This window comes from Papilio polytes, unplaced genomic scaffold, assembly GCF_000836215.1.
Source record: "Papilio polytes unplaced genomic scaffold, Ppol_1.0 DF823288.1, whole genome shotgun sequence".
Classification (NCBI taxonomy): domain Eukaryota; kingdom Metazoa; phylum Arthropoda; class Insecta; order Lepidoptera; family Papilionidae; genus Papilio; species Papilio polytes.
In genome coordinates, this window is record NW_013525916.1 from 1,817,192 (window position 1) to 1,839,692 (window position 22,501).

The 22,501-nt window shown below is 35.2% G+C and overlaps 4 protein-coding genes across 4 annotated transcripts in view; 2 read left to right on the forward strand and 2 right to left on the reverse strand.

Moving 5' to 3' along the window:
* LOC106104993 (leucine--tRNA ligase, cytoplasmic) overlaps nucleotides 1-4,039 on the reverse strand; it is a 10,613-nt gene extending 6,574 nt beyond the window's left edge. The window contains exons 1-7 of the mRNA XM_013285190.1: nucleotides 3,921-4,039; nucleotides 3,460-3,669; nucleotides 3,016-3,387; nucleotides 2,184-2,428; nucleotides 1,133-2,031; nucleotides 613-871; nucleotides 112-476 (exon numbers count right to left, since the gene is read on the reverse strand). Coding sequence (XP_013140644.1) covers nucleotides 112-476; nucleotides 613-871; nucleotides 1,133-2,031; nucleotides 2,184-2,428; nucleotides 3,016-3,387; nucleotides 3,460-3,669; nucleotides 3,921-3,923 — 2,353 coding nt within the window. The 5' untranslated portion in view covers nucleotides 3,924-4,039. The remainder of the gene's footprint in view (nucleotides 1-111; nucleotides 477-612; nucleotides 872-1,132; nucleotides 2,032-2,183; nucleotides 2,429-3,015; nucleotides 3,388-3,459; nucleotides 3,670-3,920) is intronic.
* Nucleotides 4,040-4,318: 279 nt separating this feature from the next.
* On the forward strand, nucleotides 4,319-9,814 carry LOC106104994 (recombination repair protein 1). Its single transcript, XM_013285191.1, has 6 exons — nucleotides 4,319-4,463; nucleotides 5,497-6,343; nucleotides 6,635-6,802; nucleotides 8,050-8,628; nucleotides 9,152-9,332; nucleotides 9,579-9,814. Exons 1-6 carry the CDS (start codon nucleotides 4,437-4,439, stop codon nucleotides 9,718-9,720), a joined length of 1,944 nt encoding a protein of 647 aa, XP_013140645.1. The 5' UTR covers nucleotides 4,319-4,436; the 3' UTR covers nucleotides 9,721-9,814.
* Nucleotides 9,812-12,328, reverse strand: LOC106104995 (UPF0609 protein CG1218). The gene is made up of 5 exons (XM_013285192.1): nucleotides 11,604-12,328; nucleotides 11,186-11,334; nucleotides 10,776-10,999; nucleotides 10,168-10,421; nucleotides 9,812-9,995 (listed from the first exon to the last, which is right to left on the reverse strand). Exons 1-5 carry the CDS (start codon nucleotides 12,192-12,194, stop codon nucleotides 9,948-9,950), a joined length of 1,266 nt encoding a protein of 421 aa, XP_013140646.1. The 5' UTR covers nucleotides 12,195-12,328; the 3' UTR covers nucleotides 9,812-9,947.
* Nucleotides 12,329-12,668: 340 nt separating this feature from the next.
* LOC106105038 lies at nucleotides 12,669-19,915 on the forward strand. Its single transcript, XM_013285256.1, has 2 exons — nucleotides 12,669-13,071; nucleotides 17,852-19,915. The coding sequence occupies exon 2, from the start codon at nucleotides 17,874-17,876 to the stop codon at nucleotides 18,744-18,746; it is 873 nt and encodes a 290-aa protein (XP_013140710.1). The 5' UTR covers nucleotides 12,669-13,071; nucleotides 17,852-17,873; the 3' UTR covers nucleotides 18,747-19,915.
* The last annotated feature ends 2,586 nt before the right edge of the window (nucleotides 19,916-22,501 follow it).

Consider the following 22,501-nt stretch of genomic DNA (forward strand, 5'->3'; position numbering starts at 1 on the left):
TATGAGTTTTAATGGTAGGTAAAACTCTGCTATTACATTTAAAAAAAAAAAAACACCAATGTGTATTTTTTTTTATGACCTGGAAACACAATTTTCAATAACTCAACTAACCTGTCCGTAGTGTGGACTTAGCAGCAATTACTTCTTTAACCCATTCAATGAATGTGTAAAGTCTTAGTATAGCTGCATCTGCAGTACTCTCTACAAAGTTGGCATCTTCCACGGAATCTCCAGCATCAGCTAAAGTTAATCTCATCCCATCTGCACTGAACTTCTCTATAGATTCAGATAATGTCAAGAAGTTCCCTTCAGACTTTGACATCTTAGCTGAATTCAACATTAAGTGACCATTGGCTCTTATACCTTTAGGCCACTTGTCTTCTTCGTTAGGCCAGACTGCACAGTGGTTGTAAATGTAGTAAGTCAAGTGATTTTGTATCAAATCCTTGCCTGACACTCTGAGATCGACAGGATACCTATAGGTGAAGTACATTCAAAATTACGTCTTATTTCTATAGCCTTGGACAGTAAATTAAATTATAATCTCAGAATAGGTTTTAGTACAAATCAATTCCAAATATTTCATTTGAAGCTTTCTAAATATCAACTTACCAAAACTGGAAGGACTTCTTCATGAGGTCTAAAGAAACTTTAGATATCTTGGATTCCTTTGGTGCTGGTGCATCTTTGAAAAATATGTAATCCCACACCTCAGGGGTCATCTCTTCTGGTTTAATTTTAAGAGCATTCTCTCCTCTGCCATTAAAGGTACCTCCTTGCAGGAAGTGAGATATAGTATAGTAGGCATTGTATATAGTGGAGTCAGATAAAGACTCTATCACCCATTGCTGATCCCAGGGTAATTTCGTACCTAAAACAAGAAGAAGGATTCAGAAATTAATTCAGGGGCGTCGCTCTAACGTGGGAAGAGGTGTTAGCAGCCAACCACTTCCCCTAGAGCCTGTAAAAATGTAGTGACGCCCTTAAGCTGATTGAAAGTTATACAATTTGGAAAGCAAATAAGTAGGATAAAATAGACGAAAACAAATCAGCTAGGATTTCTAAAAACACTACTTTCTCTTATGCTTATTATAATTAAGATGAATTGTTACCAAAGAATTTTATAACATACCAAGGCCATAAGTCCTAGAGCATGCATATTCATGCAGCCAATTGAGTGTTGCTTGGAAATTTTTTCTGACCTCATCATGGTAAGTGTTGATTGCTGTTAAGGCTTTCTCTGCCTGCGCCTTCCAGTGCTCTTCTCCATAGACAAGGTACCATTGATTACAGAGAGCTACAACACACTCATCACCTGACCTTGAAATAATCGTCTTCTCAGGTTCATAGTACACCACAGCACCATTCTCTTTTATCAACTTTGTTTGCAAGTTCTTTTTAACATCCTGAATCTTACTTCCTTTGTATTCACCCACTAAAAGAACTCCATCATAGAAACCTTTTAGGTAAACCATTTCTTTCGCTTGTATTAACTTATCCTTGTCATTCTGACTTTGTATCTTCAGTTTATCGTAAACATGCACAGCCGATAAATTCCCATATTCTGGAATTTCAAGAATTGGTACTGGTTTGTACGGCAGTATCATATCATCTTGTATTCCATACTTTTCTCTAAACGCTGGCTTTTTCTGAAGGTCTACTAATGCTGCATAATCATCAGGAGAATCTGACGGAACGCTAGTCACAATTCCAGTACCTTTATCCTCTTTTATAGTTAACATTGGCAGTGAATAAATTTTTGGATAGCAAGTCAATGGCGATTTTAATGCGATTCCCAATAAATCTTGTCCTAGAATCTCCATTTCTATCTTGAACTCTCCATCTTTTTCTGTAAAACCTTGGTAGGACATATTCCTGGCCGCACGTTTTGTACATATAAATACACCATCGTTCACAGTTTCGAATGCTATATATCTGATATCAGGGTGAACCCAACAATTGGTTTGACCATACATAGTTTCAGGCCTAAGTGTAGCGGCAACAAAACTCACATTTTTGTCTCCAAATGACCTAAAACACACATGCCAGAGACCCTTAGAATCAATTAGTAACTAATATTTAGACAATAACATCAAAATATTACGAATAAAAGCTCCGAGAGCTACATAATAGTTGTTTGATATCTTGCTTCCTAAAAGTGTTATGTTTTTGTTATTACTTACTTTAATACTTCTGGAAGAGGTTTAACAACCTCAAGTTTGATCAGAGTGTACTCTTGGGGTCCGGCACCCTCACCCGTGCTGCGATCATGGTCCATACAAGGTTGCTTATCCAATGGTGAGAATATTGTATACCGTTTACCATACATAATCTTCTTACGCTCTTTAAGAAGCCAAAATTGCCACCTTACAAATGAATCATAGAATGGATTAGCATCAGTTGTAATGAATTTTCTCCTCCAATCTACCTGTAGCATAAAGGTACATTATTTTCAATGGATTATTAATAATTATTTTTGAAATATCTCTTATATATACTATTGTCTGATGTTCAGGAAAATACAAACCATTTTGATTTCTGAATTTAGTACTTATGTCATTTACAATTTAACTACAACATATTTTGAACGGAGCATTTTTGAATTTTTTTATTTGGAGCGTCGGTGGCTCAGTGGTTTAAGCACTTGACTTGTAATCTACAGGTCTTGGGTTCGAATCCCGCCGCCATGTACCAATGTGATTTTCGATTTTTCGAATTTTCATATGTACATAATTTACCCGACGTTCTTACGGTGAAGGAAAACATCGTGATGCAACCTGCACATATCCGCGAAGAAATTCAAAGATATGTGTGAAGTCAACCAACCCGCACTTGGCCAGCGTGGTTGACTATGGCCTAGTCACCCTAACATTAGGGTAGGCTCCGAGCCCCTCGGTGGGGACATATAGTGAGCTGGTGATGATGATGATGATGATATTTTGAACTGGCTTGTGTAAAAAATAGATTTAAGTATTGGTAAGAATGTTACTGCATAAAAAACATGTATTGACTTACATGAATGCCCATTCTTTTTAAATCAGTAACTGCCCGAGGTGGGAAATATTCCAGCCAATAGCTTTCATTTGCAAATTCTTTAATTTCATCTTCCGGTATACCTAAACTTTGCATTATCTGCCACTGAAACTTAGCAGCTCCTGTCTTAGCAACCGCCTTACTTTTCTTTCCTTTACTTTTGTCTTTAGGAACAATGTCACTGTCATCTTTTGAGACTGTTTCCTGATCATCAGGAAATACAGGTGGGCAACCATATGTAGCCATTTCCCGTTTCAACTTATCTGCACATGCCTTTATTGGCATCCCAGTACAATGGAAACCAAATGGAAAGAGCACCATTCTACCTTTAAGACGGTAATATCTTGTTGCAAACTAAAATATTAACAATGTAACATGATTAAATCAATAAAAAATATAGTTATAAAAAGTTAAACAGTTTTTAACCTCGCACTTAGAGAGTGAGAATGTGTGTCCCAAATGCAATCTTCCATTCATGTAGGGATAAGGAAAAGTACACATAAATTTTTCATGATCTTTCCCATCAGTGGGAGTCTCCATTTCAAATATCTTCTCTTCTTCCCAACGCTTTTGGACATCCTTCTCAATCTCCTGCAGATATTCAACCTTGAAGGTTCCTTTCCGGTCTATGGTTGTCTAAAAATTGAAATTCGGCATTACAAAACAAAACACTTTTACAAGCGGAAATGGAACGTGATGATATATACAAACAATACAAGAATAGGTAAGAAAATTGTAATAGTATTAAATTATATGAAGTGTCGATTCCATTTAAATATGTAACAAAGATATAATTTGTAAAATTTTACGGTGCACATTTTACTACCAATCTTTTTCGTGTACAATCATGCAAGTACGAAGAGTTAGTGTGTAACTGAATCACTCACCATTTTTGGTTACTTTTGATACTAGTGATTTTTAGATTTCTACTTTTTTCTTATACCTAAAGCTGAAATTCAAACATGTGTCCAAAAATCCGTGCCACATCAAGTGTCATGTCAACTGTCAACTGCTGTCAACTGTCAAATAGAGACAATTCGTTCATCAACATTTTGTACGTGAAATCTTAATATGTTTTGATTTGCATCATTCTAGGAAGTTTATGTACTAAACATTATATTCTTTATAACAAAAGCAATTTAAACGTAAAGTAAAAATTTAACATGACTTTGAAGACTTAATAAATAATAATTTTCAATCAAGAATTTCGTGGACCCTAGGTCGTTGTTTTTTGTGCCTCAATCTGTTTGAAAAAGTCAAGTACAAAAAAATTGGCGCCATCAGCGACGCTTGTCATTGTCATTTTACCGGAAACTTCGTTCGCCACCCATTTTTGAAGACGCGTTAGCTGTGAGCGTATGTTTAAAATTAAGTGAATTCATCATAAGTTTTAGTTTGTTAAAATGGCGCCAAGATCTGCTAAAGGCAAGGTATGTTTAAATTCACTATAAACCTTAGTAAAGCCTCAAAAATTGGCATGTACTTTTAGCTTATGTGGTACGTATTTGTTTCATTTTACATTTATCTTTTGGTTTATTTGAGTTCCTTTCGGTCAATCTTAACTATGAATGTAATGTAATCGAAAAAAAAAAACATGATTATTTATTGTGTATGATATGTGAAAACATTGTTGACAACGGCGCATTTGATTTACCGCGTGCTTGTCTTGAGTTTAATATAAGCTTAATATATTCATATTACTTTATAATGGTTTGTGAAAAATGGCGAGTTAGATAAAAAAAAACTTATGTGAGGAGAAGATATTTGTATGCTACTAGTACCAGTAGTATTGAAAAAATAACGTATCTTACTACGACGTTATACTGGAAGAGTTGTAAAACTCGTATTTAAATGTCAAAGTATAGAACGAAACAAAAAGTTCACTATAGCTTATAATTAAGGTTATTGTTTTTGTGTTTTATATATTATTTCATATATGATAAATGTATTTCTCTTGTGTAATCATGTGGTTGAATTTTGTTATTGCATTTATAATTTATAAGGAGCTTAAACAATAGGTATAAAGTCTTTCTGATGCTGTTATTTTGTGTTTCAACATGCTTATCAGAATGTAAACATGTCTGGTTGTGTTGCCATGAACTTTAATACAGCTCCATACTTCATCATTTAAGAATACCTGATTGTTATGAAGATATTGAAGCCTTACTTGGTATGCCTTTGTGTTAGTATTTTACACCTGATAAAAATATCAGGAAAAACTATACAACAGCCAGCATCAAAGTTAAAAAATATGATTTAATTCATACTATGAATGAAAATTTTTAGATTTTATGCCTTTGCATTTAGGAAAATAATTAATTTCCTAACCTCAATATCTATATGTACTTAAATTATAGTGTGTCCTACATGTGTTGCAAGATATTTAACTTCAAGTAATTTCTTAGGAAATTGAAAACTAGTAAATACAAAAAGAATTTTGTATGCTATTAACTTAACTTTCAGAAAGCTGCAGATGTTAAGGTTGCAGATACTGCTCCAGCAAAGAAAGGTCGCAAAGGGAAACAAGTAGCTGAGCCAGAACCAACTGAGGCTGAGGATGTAAAGGCAACGGTTGTAGAAAAAAAGACAAAACGTGGGAAGAAAGCAACTGAAGAAATAAACGGTGACAATGAAGAGGCATATCCTCCATCTAAAAAGAGCAAAAAGAAGATTTCAGAAGAAAAGGCAGATGAGCAGTCAAATGGTGACAATTCATCTCCTGAAGAGGAACAAAATCCAGATGAACAAAGTGAACCTGGAGATGATGATGAAACAAACGGACATACAGAAGAGGCAAAACCTGCAGGTGGGAGGGGACGTAAGAAACAAACCAAAAAGGAAACTGTACCAGAAAGTAAACCTAAGGAAACAGGAAGGGGGAGGAAAAATGCAAAACAAGAGGTTCAAGAGGATGCAGCGGAAAAACCAGAAGTTGCAGAAGAAAAGCCAAAGCCCAGTGGAAGAGGTAGGGGCAAAAAGGCTCAGGCAAAGCCAAGCAATGATTTAGAAGATGAAGATAAAGCTGAAACTGTGGAAGAGGCGGTCAAACCAGAGCCGCCTGCAAAAGGTAAAAAGAAGCAGACAAAGGGAAGCAAAGAGAAAATAGAGACTGATACTGCACTATCAGATCAGGAAATGGAAGAAGAGGACATTGTAGAAGAAGAACCGAAAAAGAAAGAAACCAAAGGTCGGAAAAACCAGGGTAAAAAAGCACAGCCTAAGGAACAAGAGGACAAGGTTGAGGATGTAGCAGAAGAAACACAGACAACTAAGAAACGTCGAGGAGCTAAAAAAGACGACAAGAGTAAAGGTATGTCTACTTTTTTTTTTCCTACAAGTTACATTAGACATATTTAGATAGATTGTAAATATTACCTTGGGCCTGCCAAGAGGATAATCTAGGATTGTAAAATTTTCTATCCAAAGGGAATACTTATTAATTCATGGTCCTTATTAATCATTTTCATGAATAACAAAGTTTTTGAGTTAACTATGTGAATCGATAGAAATTGATAGCATTTTAGTATTTTAAATATGAAACCAGTATTAAGGAACAAACTAGTTGCCCATATGGAAATATTAAACTATATTTAATTTGCAGATTCCAAAGAAGAGGAAGAAGTAGAAGAAAAAGCTCCAGAAGCTAAACCAGCTAAAGGTAAAAGAGGTGCAAAAAATGCGGCCACGAAGGCGGCTGAAGCAGAACAAGATATACAAGACACTGGTGAATCCAACAATAAACGGCGGCGTAAGGCCGCTGACGATAAGGGTAACTAGCTTTGTTAATTAAAATTGGAGATGTGGACATTGTTTCTTTATTATAATTGTGAATTATGATTAATAAAATAATTTACCAAATGGCTTTGCTGGACTTTATTTAACTTTCCTATTTATGTACTGCATGTTAGATCTTCAGGTAGAATGTTTTAGTGGGAATATAGTTGCTATTGGATACTTGATATAACTAACAAGTTAGCATAGTACTTTATCGCCTGCATAGATTGCTTATAAATATTTATTATTTTTATAAAGTACATAATAAATCAGTTTCTAGATAACGACATTATTATTGGAATGTAAAATTCTTTCCAATGTTAACATGTAATAAAATCGAGATACCCTTTTATAAGTGCCAACATTAATGGGTCAATGAATTTTTGATAAAATATGAATCTAAATAACTAGTAATTTGTTAAAAAAAAACAATAAATCTTACTTCCTTTTAGTTCTGGGGGAGATTACTAATACTTCGCCCCAACCCATTTCATATCGGTCTTGTTGTTTAGGATTCTTTTAGCAAAAGAATATACTTGACCCTGAAAATTTTTTCTATTCTGTTATAGGGCAAAAACATTTCAGTTTACAAAATATACATAAAGCTCCAAGTACAAAGCATGAGCTTGCGACGCTGGTTCAAGTATAATAGTTTTTTTGAGCTTAAAAGTATGAATACATATTTAAATTCTTTGGCATTGTTTTCTATCTAAAAAAACATTTTAATCAAAACGAGTATAGTTATTAAAAACTCGAAAATCCTGTGTATGATTATTTTTATCCTTATTCGTTAAGTTCTCTTAATTTGTGACCCTCGAATACAATAAAAAATCGGGCGGAATAGGTTACTAAGTTAATAAGTTACATTGTTCTACTAAAGAAAATAGGAAAATTAATTGAAATTTTAAATATTGGGCCACTTATGTATGAGAAAGAGATCCCTTACTAATACTCGTGCGGAGAAGCTGCCGGTGGCTACATGACGTCACGCGTTAACTGATCGTACTATACAGAGCGAGCCGCGATCGTTGCTAGTAGGATAGGAGTCACCGGCATACCTCCTGCCCGCGGTTAGTTTAGAAGTTAACGAGGAAAGGCGGCAAAACAGTACTCTTCACATTAAGATATGTGTTATTTCCCCGCTCTCTGCAGGAACACACGTGTCTACTAGCGTTATCATTAGTTGACTATCAAAACATTTTAAATTACAACATCATTTAAGGTCATAAACCGCGTTTTCAGCCGGAGCAGAAGAAGGCAAAAAGAAAGCGCCAGCTAAAAACAAAACAGCCACAAATTACGAAGACATAGACTTTTCCAGTGCTTCCAAAACAAGTCAAGGTAAAGATTGGAATTTCAAAATTTCCAGTTGGAATGTTGACGGCATTCGAGCGTGGATGGACAAAGGTGGTTTAGAATATATACAGCACGAGAAGCCAGATATACTGTGTCTTCAAGAGATAAAATGTTCGAAAGAGAAGTTGCCGGAGTCTATCAAAAACGTACCCGGGTATCATGCGTACTGGTTATGCAGCGAACAAGACGGCTACGCAGGCGTAGGTATTTATACAACAAAACTGGCAATGAACGTACAATATGGGCTACAAGATGAGGATTTAGACAGCGAAGGTCGCATCATAACCGCAGAATACGAGCAGTTCTATTTAATATGTACGTACGTTCCCAACGCCGGTCGAAAGCTGGTAACTTTACCGAAAAGGCTTAAATGGAACGATGAATTCAGGAAACACGTTAAGTCACTAGATAAGAAAAAACCTGTAATTATATGCGGTGATATGAACGTTTCGCACAATGAAATAGGTAAGTCTTCTTCTATAAATACAGACTAGACAGGCACTTTGCAACAATAATGCAATTTATTTATGCATAAATAGATTTTGATGAATAAATTCACTGTACTCTAGTAGCATAAGACTAGATTCTTATCAAACAGTAGATTTAAGACATCATTGAATTTAGTCTTTGAATTATAAGGTGGCAAACAAGCAAGAGGCAACCTAATTAGTCAAAATACCGAAGCCTCCGCTGCCTATAGACATCGGCACGTCTATTCGACAAAGGAGGGGACGCACTGAACGATGATAATTCCCGTTCCAAAGCGTTCCCTTCGTCAAATAAATTTCCCTTGCCCATCCTTTTCCTATAAGAAAATGGCGAGTAAGAGCAAGGGGACCACAGTTATAGTATCTTGCACGGACACTTTTAAAAACGTCAAATTGAGTCGACACTTTCATGCAACAGATGTTGCTGAGGTCAACTAAGACACATTTCTAGTTTGTAGTAAATTGAAAATGTTCTAATTTTATTTAAATATTTTTTCCAGATCTTGCGAACCCTAAAACAAACAGAAAGAACGCTGGCTTCACGGACGAGGAGCGCGCGGGCATGAGTGACTTGCTGGGTGACGGGTTCGTAGACACGTTTCGGCTGTTATACCCGGACAAGACGAGCGCGTACACATTCTGGACTTACATGTTCAACTGTCGAGCTAAAAATGTTGGATGGTAAATATTCCTTACTTACAATAAGATAATTTTTTTGTAAAATCGTGGAAAAACAGCAAGAAAAGAGGTTCCTAAAGTGGGGAACTTTCTTCAGATTTGTTTCAATAAAACAGATTTGAACAATATACTCAAAACTAGATACTATGATTTAAAACTCATTAACAGAATTAGAGTACTTAAAGTTGACTAAGGATTGTGTCAAAGAAGCATTATCTAATTTTAGAGTTTAATGATTTTTTCTTTCAGGCGTTTGGACTATTTCATCATGTCGGAGAGATTAGTGACATCAGTTTGTGACAGCATTATTAGAGACTCAGTGTATGGAAGTGACCACTGCCCTGTTACCTTACTCCTACATCTGACCAGCGCAGACAAGCCTAAAGAATAAATTGGACTTTTTAAAACCACTGGACTGAGCAATTTCGAAATTGATATTTTTTATGTTTCTTGCGCCTATAAGAAATAAAAGACTTTGGTACAAATTGTTTTTTTTTATTACATAAATATCTCATAGTTTTAAATGACCTGCATCAAGAATAAATAAGGTATAAGGCACAAGTCCAATAAAAGTTAAATAAAAAAAAATTAAATGGATTTATATTCTTATGATTATTTTCAAAAAACTGACATATTTGGCCCTTTTCTTCGATGTTTCAAATGTACCTGAAAGGATAATAATAATGTTTATTCATTTTTAAGTAAAAACCACAATAAATTACGAATATAGAATTCCTGACACTGCTTGTCACCATTCAGATATCCATATTAAGACTACAATACAAACACATGAAAAAATATATGTAATTATTCAAAATTTATGAAAAACAATATTTACCTTAATAATTTTAGCAAATGCATCTCTTTTCAACAAAGAATATACAGTAGACAGACTGGATGCTGCATTAGATTGTAACTCTTTCAGACCGGAGCAGAACAAATCAATACCAATCTCCAATCCGGTACCAAAATCACATTCATCCACTGCAATAGTGGCATATGTTATCACTGGCTGTAATTGTGACAGTACTTCATCCTTTTCTTTTTGTGATGAACATGCTTCTAATTCAGTAAACATTTTCCTTAGCTTTGCTGTAATAAATAAAGAACTCTCTTTAATATTATACTTTACCAATTAGTACATAGCATATGTGTACTTCCAGACTATCTTCATTGAGATCTGTCAAGTCATTTTGGAGATTGTAGGAAAAAACATCCCTCCATCCATCCAAACTTTCACATTTATAGTATGAAAAGTATATGATTCTGAAAAGTAAGTTGAAGCAAGCAGAATAAAAGGGCTCTTGGTATTTATTATAATTTTCCGAATTATACAAAAACCTTTATTTTAAAATATTCCTTTAACAGTATTATAAGTGCTTAACACATTGAATGATATTTGTATAAAGTGTTAACCATTTGAACATGAAAAATTCATATTTTTACCATTGCTTTCAACCAGTGGCCTGTATCCTAATTCAGTTTTCTTGTTAAAAGGTACAACAATTCCAGCACCGTGCAATGTCTTGGTTACTGGCAATCTTTTCTTTCTGTCATATTCATCTAGTGAATAATTATTCTCACTAGCCCATTTTTTTATTTTATCCATTAGTTTTTGACATGGTAAACTTAAGAATGGGGATGTCTTTTTCTCATTTTGCAAATAGTTACTGTGAACAATACAAATGATATAAGTAGTTCAAAGTAGCAAATACATTGAAGTTTAGGATTGTCTGTCAAGAAAAAATCAAGTTGAATGATGTTAAGAATACCCCTATTAGGTTGATATCATTATACAAACTTCAAGAGTGGGATAAGGTTCAACTATCTTTAAACAGCATAAAAATCAAACTTACTAAACAGCTGCAAAAATATTGTCGGCCAGTGGTTGTATAAGGCAATCCTTTCCACTATCATTGCTCGCAACAAATACTGGCTTACTCTCAGGATCATCTCTGTAGTAACCTATATGAAATTCACTTTTCCCTTTCTTCTTTAAAACTGCCTAAAAATAAATCTACAAAATTTAATAAGTAAAACTTTGGAGTACAGAGCTCACTTGATTGTAAACCACACTAATGAAACAAGTTAAAGTTAATACGTTAATTAAGAAAACCACTAAATACAGCATATAAAAAATCTATTAAAATAATCTTCAGCCTTTATCAACTACTAGACTTAGGTTTTATTTAATGTGCTACAGTATGCGGCCTCTACACACCAAATCTACTTTTCTATGACAATAATGCTATACAATGATTGTAAACAGTTTACCTGAAACTCTGGAGGATCAAAGAAAAATCGCCAATGAACTAAGTACAGTTCTTTGTCATCTAAAATAGGAAGTTTACCTAACAATAAATCGTATGGACCAATCAATTGCAAGTTCACATTAGCTAAAGTCTTTTCTACAGATTTTTCCTCACTCAAACATTTGTAAAACTGGAAGAAATCCGGAGGCATCTCAACAAGGAATAATTCACTGTACAACTTATTATCTTCAGATTTATCATAAAGCTGTGAATTTTCAGTTAAGGTCACTAAAGGTAAATCTTTGTATGTATCTTCCTTTTTTTGATCAGTAGTCGTTGTCACGGAAATATCATCCTCAGGTTTTTTGCCATCGCTTGAACTTGCGTGAGTAGTTGAAGCCGAAACTTCTGTTCCTTTTGTAAATGTATTTTTATTTCTTGCGTATGGAGAATTTCGCGCTTTACCACGTTTATTTTTATTAAATTTCTTTAAATCATCTATTGGCGGGTGTTTGTAAGATCTATGGTGCTCTGGGTTTTTCTGATAGCATTTCGCGCCATACTTGCAAGGTGTTCTTGGATCATTAGCGTAACTTAAGGGTCCTTCGGACATTGTTCTAAATTCTAATAATCTGGAATAAACTTATAAACAAAGACCCTAAAAAAAGACGGTATAAACAAAGACGGTAATGTAAAGTGATTTGTAAATATTACACAAATGTCACTGAAGAGATGTAATGGCAATGTCTATGGCCAGGTCCCAACCAAATTCTTGCCAGTTGTAAGTTCTTAATTTTTGTAACAAAATGGGAGAAAGAAGAAAAACATTTTCTAGACCACTTATATCTAAAACAATTAATTTGTTCTTTTCGTTATCCATCCTGGAAAATATCCTTCATATTTCGATATCAAAGATAACCACCGCATAAATACAATACAAACTACGTTAAATCGTATCTTTTTATCGGAAATGTTTTCAGACAAAAGTGAGTTGTATTGGTTTTGGTAAATACAGAATAATAATCAAAAGTAAAAATCCTACCATTATGACATTTTTTTACAATTTTCATCTCTGGTTAATGATATCAGTAAAATGAAATGAATCAGTATCAGTGTCACTGGTTATAGGTGGTGGTTGGTGGTGGTTCTGAAATATTTGATATAGTGATGGCGCAAGGATGTGTTTTTAACAATTAACGTGATATTAATAGCAATAAGGACAGCACTGAATTTATTTAGGGTAATTTAAATACTTGAGACTGAAAATTTTCCAAAAATATTCCCAGTTAAAATGTACAAAGTGTATAAAATTTAAATTCTCGATATTGGATTCCGATTTCTGAAAATGTAGAGTGATGTGGTTTTCTATTATTTCAATGAATGGGTGTTTAAAATATTATAACATTATACCAAGGACATGTACATAATAAGTAATCGTCACTCAAGGCATTTGTCGATTTCTTCGAGCTTAGGATTATGGACTTCAAGTGGTAAATATTTTATATTATATTTTGGTACCATTCACATACTACGCTCCTTCTGAATTTATCAATGTCTGGAAACTGTTTTTTTTTTACAATGGACATACAGTTCATGAATTACTCATCTTATACCTTTACTGAAATAAACCTAAAATATGGGTTAGTTTTAAAGTTGCAGAAGTCCAACCAACCTTCAACCTTTTTGGCCCAACAATTTCACCTAAATATTTTTTTTTACCACATAGGTAAAGCTACTGTACCATTTGAAACCTATTTCTTTGCATTTACAATGTAGATTGTGGTGATGTGTTAGCAAATGCTAGATTAAAACTCCTCGGCTCTTGCTGCATTACTAAGACATGCAATGGTATAGAGAAGTGGTGTTTCTGTAAAAGGGAATGCACTACAACGGAAAATACCCTCTTTCTGTTAGTTTTCTTTATGGATTACAAGCAGGAAATGCATTTTCTCACGAGGATGACAAGTGGACATTTCACTATTTTTTGACATTATCACTTTACAGTAGATGGGATTGTAGTTAAGCATTAATTTATTAATTGAATAAGAACTGATTTAATTTTATAAAATTCTAGTATAAGTAGATGTGTTATGTATTTTTGTGGTCCATTTTGTTCACTTACGCTTTTGTTACAATTTATATAGCACATATGTAAAGATTTTATAAAAGTGAAACTTTTGAATTGTGACTTGATTGTAGCATAGTAGGTTTTATCTTCACTGTGTTACCAGTTGACACACATGATTGTAAGCCCATATTAATGTTTTTGTATTGCCTAAAAACAAGGCCTAGAACATTTTAGTTTAATGTTGTACACAAAATATAAATCTTAAGCAATCGGTATAAAATATGTAGACAGCAGTCTGTATACCGATTAGTGTAGCATTGCTTGTTAATAAGAAGTATGTTGACATAAAAATGATACAATGATTTTAAACATTACTATTTATATTTGAGCAATGTCAAAAGTCAATGGATTCAGAATTACATATAAAAAGTTTAATTGTAAGCAGAATAATATTTCAAAATGATATATACCGGGCATGAAGCCTTTGTTCTTCCTATTTATATGCATGAAACTGCTTTTAGCCTTGAAGTTATGTGTGGCTCAGACAGTGATCGGAAATATTTCTTTGTGGCTGTTAAACACATTGGCATCTTCCTTAGTTTAATCTCTCGACTTTTATTGGCTAGTTGGACTGTTTATTGGACTTGAAATACGATTGAGCTGTCTTCGATCATCTGTGGAACGAATGAGACAGATCGACGTTTGTTTGATATGTCGTGGAGCTGCGAATAAAGTTACGGGGTAAAAATAACGACCCATCACTAGTTGGGGTATACAGTATGTCTGAGGCGTAACCGTACAACATACAATATGTAGGCAGTGATCCCTTGTTGTTCCTTTGCAAACTGTATTATCTGCGTATCTATATTTAGTTTCATTGTTTGATGCGATATCAACCAGATGCATTACGTCGTAGCATCGTGAAAACAAGATTTATTTTATCGTGATTATCCTTGATTGCGTTTGCGTTATACCTTCTTTACTTTTGTATGTTCTTCTATTCTTCTGGAGCATCATTATGATGATAAAATTTAATAATTATGTGAAGAGTGATTATGTGAAGAGTTGATGATGATGCTATAATTGTAGTATATGTATATCTACTATAGGTAAATATGTCGGGTTTGTTTAGCAATATGCCAATACTATAGAAGAGGTATCTCTTATCCGTCTCGAAAGCACTCTTGTCATAATACTTAAATGTTTATGTTAATAATGCAAAATAATAAGCTAAGATAATATCGCGTGATATCACGTACGAAGCCACGAAGCTTTTTAAATTAATAACAACATTTTTAGAAATACGAAAAGTCGCATATTTAGTTTTGGGCAACTTTAACAAAAAGAGAGAACAGAAAAGAACTCCCCGAAAACGCGTACGTATTTGTATCAGAAGGATATTGTTTCGAAATATGGAAATTTTAAACAAAACAATGTGCCGATAGGATTTAATTTTCCAACACAGCCTGTGTTTTCATTTCAGCTTACTCTTTCATTCAAAGAAATCGACATCGAGAATAAAGAAGTACAAAATAGATGTGTTCCAGTTGTGTCCACTCTGAATTGTCTTGTTGCTTTTCATAAGCCCCTACCTTCTTTTCTTTTAAGTCACTCTTCAGCACTTAAAGTACAATAAAACCTATAAATAAATATGATCAATCGTGCCCAAGTAACTAGGTAATTTTTTAACAATGATTGCCCTAATTCTGATACGTTTAGATTGGAAATTTGCCCGTATGTCGATCGATTACTTCAAAGCTATGTAAATATAGACAATATTGTTTTAGCTCCGTGAGGCAGTCTATGGATTTTAGGGACTCGGAGGTTATTAAACGTGATGATTAACGAAAAAGAATAATTTGGGTCAACGTCGGAAAATTGGTGCAGATAACCTAAATGGTCTTTATTTTTAGCCAGCTCTAATTAGTACTACCATTTAAATATGTTTCAACTATTCGTCACAAATTATTATCGACAGAAATTAGTAATAAGGGCTTTACGAATTTTTAGCAAAACAAGTTTTAATTGGGTTAGCATAATTGTTAAGATATATGAAGTTAGATACTGGTTTTTGTTATAGTAAAGGAAATCGGATTAATTACCGAGGGTCTATAAAGTTTTTATGACTCATATAAAGAGATGTTTTATCAATAATGAACAGAAATAGTAAACTAATGGAAAAACTGCTTTCGTTATATGTAATTTTTATGTTAACAAGAACATGGCGCTTGATATTATCAAATTTTAGTACCCATCTATCGATTATTTTATCCAAAGTTATTTTTAACAATTAGTATAAGGACATCGTACAAGTGACCCTGATTTGCGAAAGGGGCCGTGAAATGTTGCCTCAGACCGTCGCATTTGATGTGTTAATTTACGAGTGTTTACAATAAATAATTATACGTGTATTGTTCTGCCGGAACGTCAGCTTGGTATAGTTTTTATGAAATCTAGACTACTAGTTTATTCTATAACAAGCTGTTGCTCGCGACTTCGTCAGCGCGTAATTAAAAAATATAGCCTATGGTACTCACAGATAAATTACCTTAATATCGGTGAAATGTTTTTTTTAAATCCGTTCAGTAGTTTTTGAGTTATTTCATACATATAAAAATACAAATGTTTCCTCTTTAAAATATTGTATAGATAACTTTTTATTTTAAATTCAAATGTATCTCGTCATTTTAAGTATACGAATTACTTTCTACGATTGTTAGCTCAAATAAAACAATATTAGCGCACTGAGACATGAAAAATTAATAAATAAAGCTCTTTAAATACATATTTAATTAGGCTCGCTTTGACTCTGTATTGAAGAAGAGCGTCGACCTTCTGCCTTGTAAATTAAAACTGTAATGGATTCTTAAACAAAATTGCCAACACAATTTTTATTCTATTAGTGAATGTTTTGATAGTTAAATGTATCACTTGTAGCACTCGTGTGATTACTTTTTGTTTTATATACATTGCAAGGATGGAAAGAAGAACTGGATTTGACGGTGGAGCAGGGAAATAACCCCTTTATGTATGCCTTCTTTTCCGTCGATTAGGGATAGGCAACGCATCTGCAATTGCAGATGTCTATGGGCATCAATTGCTTCCCTTTTTTTCCCAGTCTAAGTGGCCCCGTTTGCCACCTTATATAAAAAAAAATGGATATTGTAAATGTAACCTTTGTACAATCCGAATTTTCTATAACAAATTCGGATTTTGTGTAAATGTCACATTATGATGCGCAAAATACTAAAAAATACAAATATTCATTGTATTTTGTCTAAGTTACATTATATTACATAAAATATTGACCAATAGTGTCCAGTTGAAAAACAATGTCATATTTACAACTCCGACAATTTTCTGTCGTAGTTTCGCATTGGCTTGTATTGTGCCTCATTTATGTTCTACAACTGTAACATGTTCCATGAGATAGTTTCATATAGAAGTGGAAACATTTTTTTGAATACACATTTAAAAATATACCTATAAAGCAAATATCACATTAGAACTTATTAAAATAATACCTACATAAGTGCGAAAACTTTGCCCCTTTTGTCAGGCAGTGCAAATAGACCTTAAAACAATTTATTCAGTTCTCCAGATGTTTTGTACGTATAAAAAATACATTTATTCAATCGTAAATGCCCATTGAATACTTGTTATTTTTAAACGCGTCAGGGAAGAAGTATGATATGCGCCTGACGTGATGTTTGGACGACGATGACACTGCAAGACTTTTTGTTTGTGTTTGCATACCGGATAAAAATGTATTGAAATAATTTTTGGACTACTAAAATATCATAATATTACTTAAGAATAAATATAACTTTTAAGAATTACTTTTTTATGCAATCCAAAAATAAAGGGCAGTGACAGCAGCGGTGGTGGCGCGGCCCAGATACGTCGCCGCGAGCGCTCAGCCGCACCTGGAGAACGGAAATCGTCTCGCGACAACATTGTTGTTCGCGCTTCCACCCACTGCAATACTGTAGAATTAAATATACCGCATAAGTTAGATATCGATTTGTATTGAACATTTTTCTCTCGTATTTCAGTAAGTTTCAATCGACACATCGCAAAAAGCAACGCCGACAGATCGATGCTTATCATAACGGCCTAGTTTTATCTAGCTCCCGCCCGCGTCATATTTCATTTAGCGAGTGCGATAAAAGTTTGTATTAAAATGTTTTATGTTTCCACAGGCGATGAGCACTTGACCACGCGATGGAGAATAGAGAAGGATGGAGCGGCGAGGCGGGCGCGGCCTACAATGGCACGGACCGGGCACAGGCCGAGCGGGACCGTGTGCGCATCGAGTTCTACGCCACGTACGACGTCATGACGGGCGTGCGCATAGCCGCCACGCTGGGCGGCTTCTTCGCGCTCATGGTTTTCCTAATCGTTTACAAGAGCCGGAGCAAATCCGTGAAGGCACTGAACGATCCTAAGATAGTAGAGCTCGCGGAGGCAGTGGTGGCCGAGGAGCAGGCAGTGGAGGAGGAGCGACAGCTGACGATTGCGCTCGAAGAAGCGCTGTGTGAGCGCGCGCGCTCGCGGCCCTCCATCGGCGAGGAGCCATGGCCGCCCTGGCCGCGACGAGGGCGCTTCGCCTCCTACGGCGGCGGCTACGGCAGTCTGCTGACGCCGCCGCGCCGTCTATCCGGCCTGCGAGGCGACTCACTGCCGAGCTCGGCATTGCGCGTGGCAGAGAGACGTGCGTCGGCGGCGTGCGCCCGCGATCGCCGCCTCAGTTCGGCTACCTGCTCGAGCTCAGGCAGCTCGTACCTGGAGCGGCGCGGCTCCTCAGTGGTATGCTCGCTACCCGATCGACGGCTGTCGCCGTGCCCCAGCGAGCGTCTGGCGCCGCTGGCGTCCGCGGGCAGTGTCGGTCCGTCGTTCGCGATGGACGCGGACTCAGCATCAGTGGGGCCGGATTCAGTATTCGCGGAGGACGAGGACTCAACGGACGACGAGGTGGAACAGTTCTCGACGGATAGCGGTGGCGGTGGCGGAGAGGGCACGGAGCTGGCCAGCCGGCCGGCGCCACCGCCCCACCCCCGCGCCCGCGCCGCGCTCTCCACAGAGACCCCCTTGTAGGTCCTGCGAATGTTACGTGTTATTGACGTGTTAAAATATCGACTCGATCGAATCTCATCCCGTAGTGTTAGCGACATATCACGAAATTTTAATTCGACATATCATTTTAAAGAGACAAAGATATAGTTATTGGTTACTCATATTTACAAAATTTAAATTAACTATTTATCATTCCAAACAATTTCGGTGAAAAATACCAACGATATGTTTCACCGAAAATATTTACGAGAATTCGATACACATTCGATCGCGATATCGGTCTAATAAACCTAACGATATATTTCGTTACTCTAAAGCTTTAACGTAAACTGGAAGCAACGAGTGCGTCGATATTTTAATATGTGTAGAGCAGAACGTGTGTAAATAGTTTGTTTTGTTAATATTGATGTTTCGCGATGTTGATGTTTCAGACCGTGATAAGATTTATTTGTAGGTGCATCGTGTACGCGGTATGGGATTGTTGGGCTTCGTGAGATTTATTAGCTAAACTGTTCTTTTATTCCACCTTCTCGGCTAAACTACGTCGTTATTGCCTCGGCTCGGTGACGATATTTCCTTTCCCCGTAGTGAACCTTAGGGATGTTATATATAGAGTGTAATAAGAAATAAAACCTTGAGTCGTCCTAAAGTAGATAAGAATGTAATGTCTGTCTAAGCGCACATGCTATATTATAAGTAACGGCATTTTTTACGTTCCTCTCGTAACTAATTCAAGCGTTCGACTGCTCTATCTATAATATCTCAATGGGTGTAGCGCTCCAGGCTCACCGGATATATTTATTCCTTGTTTACAGCTAATCGGTACGTGAGTGCGGCGGTAGTTCCGCCTTCATATTTCACCGTTTAGTGTTCTTTTTTAAAATACTGGGTAATAGAAAGATCTACCGAATTAGAACTTTTATAGGCACATAAGTACATAATAATTAGGACATTATAGTATCTGTATCTTAAAATTTTTACTCATGTACATAAATGAAATAATATTTTTACGATACACCTAACCGATCGCCTAATAATTTATAATGATCGAATTGTAACAAACGAAACTATAGTTTACTAACTCTGCTTATTTTATGCTTTACCTAGCATTTCTGTAACTTTTTTTAAAGGTGAGTACAAACCAGTGTAATACGATGTAACAGTTGTTGACTATTTACGGTATTTGTTTTGTCGGAAAAATGTTTGCTTACAAAAGCCTTTTAATTAGACTTACCGTGTAGATAACTTGTTCCGAATACTTTAGTTTGTACACAGCTTTATATCTACAATAGAGTAGTAGATGATACCGGTCCAGGAGACTTGTAGTATTTGTATCGCGCTTTTTGTATATGTGTTTCTGCTAACAATAATAGAACAGTCTATTTCTTTGTATTTGACTAATGTCCGGTTTCTGAATTAATCATCAATTTTAAGTGGATTTTTTAGGATCATTTAGCACCGCCCGTTTGTAATTAATCTGGAAATTATAACCTTAAAAATAAGTTGACAAAACTTTTACTTTTATTACAGTTCTAATAGTGTTTCAGAAACCGAGCGTAAGTTTTTGATAGTTGATTTTGTCAGTTTCCTTATGTCATTCAGTCATGTGTGATAGCAACCTAGTCAATTTTTTTTTACATTTATAACTCATAGACCAAAAATTATTTTTTAGTTTGAATATTTATATCTTAATTTGTACTGTTGTTCGTTTTGTATTATATTTATTTTATGAAAATGTTGACAGTTAATAAATTAGTATTATGAATGTTGCCAAAGAAATGTGTTTTCTAGTCTGTGAGAATTAAAAAAATAAGTAAAAGGAATTGGTGAAAATGTTACTTACAGTTTTCTGTGTAATAGTTACGGGTTCAACCAACTGTATTTTATCCGTTGCTGGAATTTGTTATTAAAAGTATCGACTATTTTGTAAAAATCATAAGCAATATACTTAGTGGTACAATTATTTTTTTTTCTTTTCGCACAATCCGTATAGTCTGAAAAAAAAAACTGCAGGTCAAAGAGCTAACGCAACAGTCTGCGCGTCGAATTGTTTTTGTTGACGGTTTTTCAAACGACAATGACCACTCAGTCAAAGTTTTCCACTCTGAACTAACGAAGCTTTCTCAAAACAAGTGCTATCGCAAAGTTTGCCGACTCCATGGTTTTGTACGATGTAGATAGTGCTAACTCTATAGAGTAGATGTCGGTCAAGTCAATTTGAAAATTAGTTTTAAATATATGTGTAGAGTTGTTTGCCATCTACTCAACATTTGTAAAGGCACACTATACCTTTACATCCTTCGAACAATAAAAAAAATATGGAGCGCTAGCCAGAGGCGGCCTAAAACGTTATTCGAAGTCACTCTCCAATGAAACTGCCACTGTTCTTGTTTAGTAAATGTTACACGGACACAGGGATTTTATTGATTCAAGTGTACCGAGCCCGTGTCGCTCGGGCCCCGTAGTAACTGACACAAGTTTTTATTACGATCTAGATTTACGTGTTAGTTTATGTAACTGTTCGTTGCTCGAATTAAAAAGAGCTCCTGGTAGCTTGTAAAATGTTGAAATGTATGTAAAAAAAATTGTAAATATAAAAACCGAATCATCTGTTGTTTCATTTTACAATTCACGAATAATGAGGATTATCCTGGTGTTTTATAATATTGTAAAAAAAATAATGATGATGTCATAAATTAACCGAGACCATACAATTTAATTTTTAATCAGTGTTAGGAACACATAGGTAACATCTCGATTTTAAGATCGATTTTTATTTTTATTACACTGAAGGAGTTATTTCGGTTTTAAAAACAATAATAACACTTACAAAAATAATCTATTAAATAATTTAAAAAAATATATTTTAAGGAATTACAAGTACCTAATCTTTACAAAAGCGTATTGTTGCGCATATATTTTAGATAAAAATACTACTAATTGCACGATGTTCAGTGAGAAAAGTAAACTTTTATGTAAATTATACAAGCGGAATGGAGTTGACCTACGGATGAAAAATAACCGGATTTCGGGATGGACCATGAACATTTTAAGACCCAAATCCTACATCAGGCCTCGGTTTATGCAAAGATCTTATCGCAGATTCGTTAATCAGCATACGTTTTACACGGTACCTACATAAGTGAATGAGATAAGCTTAACACCGCCTTTGTTATCTCGATCAATCATCATCCACTTGCCCTTATCCCTTATGGAGGGTCGGCACAGTATGTGCTGCTCTTCCATACATCTCTATCAGCCGTCATATCTGAATCCACTCCTTTCTTAAGCATATCCTCTTTCACACAATCCATCCATACTTTCTTCGGTCTTCCTCTTCCTTTGTAGCCATCCACATTCAATCTTAACACTTTCTGGTTTATGTCCCCATCATTTCGTCGCATAACATGTCCATACCACGCTAACTTTTTGCTTCTCAATTTCTCCACCACTGGCGCTACTTTCAGTTATCTCGATCAATATCAATCTCAAAATAAAGATTTCACTTTTATGTCGAGTAGTCTCCCTAAAGTTGGGCGTGCTTAGAAAAAGAGTTTTTAAATTTTCCTTTGTACTCCTATCGTTTGATTATTAAGGTAGGGTAGGATTTAAAATTTAAATTGAACTTAAAAGTTGTGGTGAAATGTTTGATTTAAAAAAAACGGCATATATTATGTTGTATTTAATAAAACACGACGACACGTTGTTACTGTAAACATTTTTAATACTAGAGAAGTACCACAAAACGAAATAACTTTTACAACAAGAACCATAGA

Excerpts from the sequence above, each read along its gene's own strand:
- LOC106104994 (XM_013285191.1), top strand. The coding sequence starts at position 4,437 with ATGGCGCCAAGATCTGCTAAAGGCAAG. Across the intron at positions 4,464-5,496 it reads CAAGATCTGCTAAAGGCAAG|AAAGCTGCAGATGTTAAGGT; the intron begins GTATGTTTAAAT and ends CTTAACTTTCAG. Across the intron at positions 9,333-9,578 it reads CGAGCTAAAAATGTTGGATG|GCGTTTGGACTATTTCATCA; the intron begins GTAAATATTCCT and ends TTTTTCTTTCAG.
- LOC106104995 (XM_013285192.1), bottom strand. The coding sequence starts at position 12,194 with ATGTCCGAAGGACCCTTAAGTTACGCTAATGATCCAAGAACACCTTGC. Across the intron at positions 11,000-11,185 it reads AATATTTTTGCAGCTGTTTA|TAACTATTTGCAAAATGAGA; the intron begins GTAAGTTTGATT and ends TATTGTTCACAG. Across the intron at positions 10,422-10,775 it reads GCCACTGGTTGAAAGCAATG|CAAAGCTAAGGAAAATGTTT; the intron begins GTAAAAATATGA and ends TATTTATTACAG.
- LOC106105038 (XM_013285256.1), top strand. The coding sequence starts at position 17,874 with ATGGAGAATAGAGAAGGATGGAGCGGCGAGGCGGGCGCGGCCTACAAT.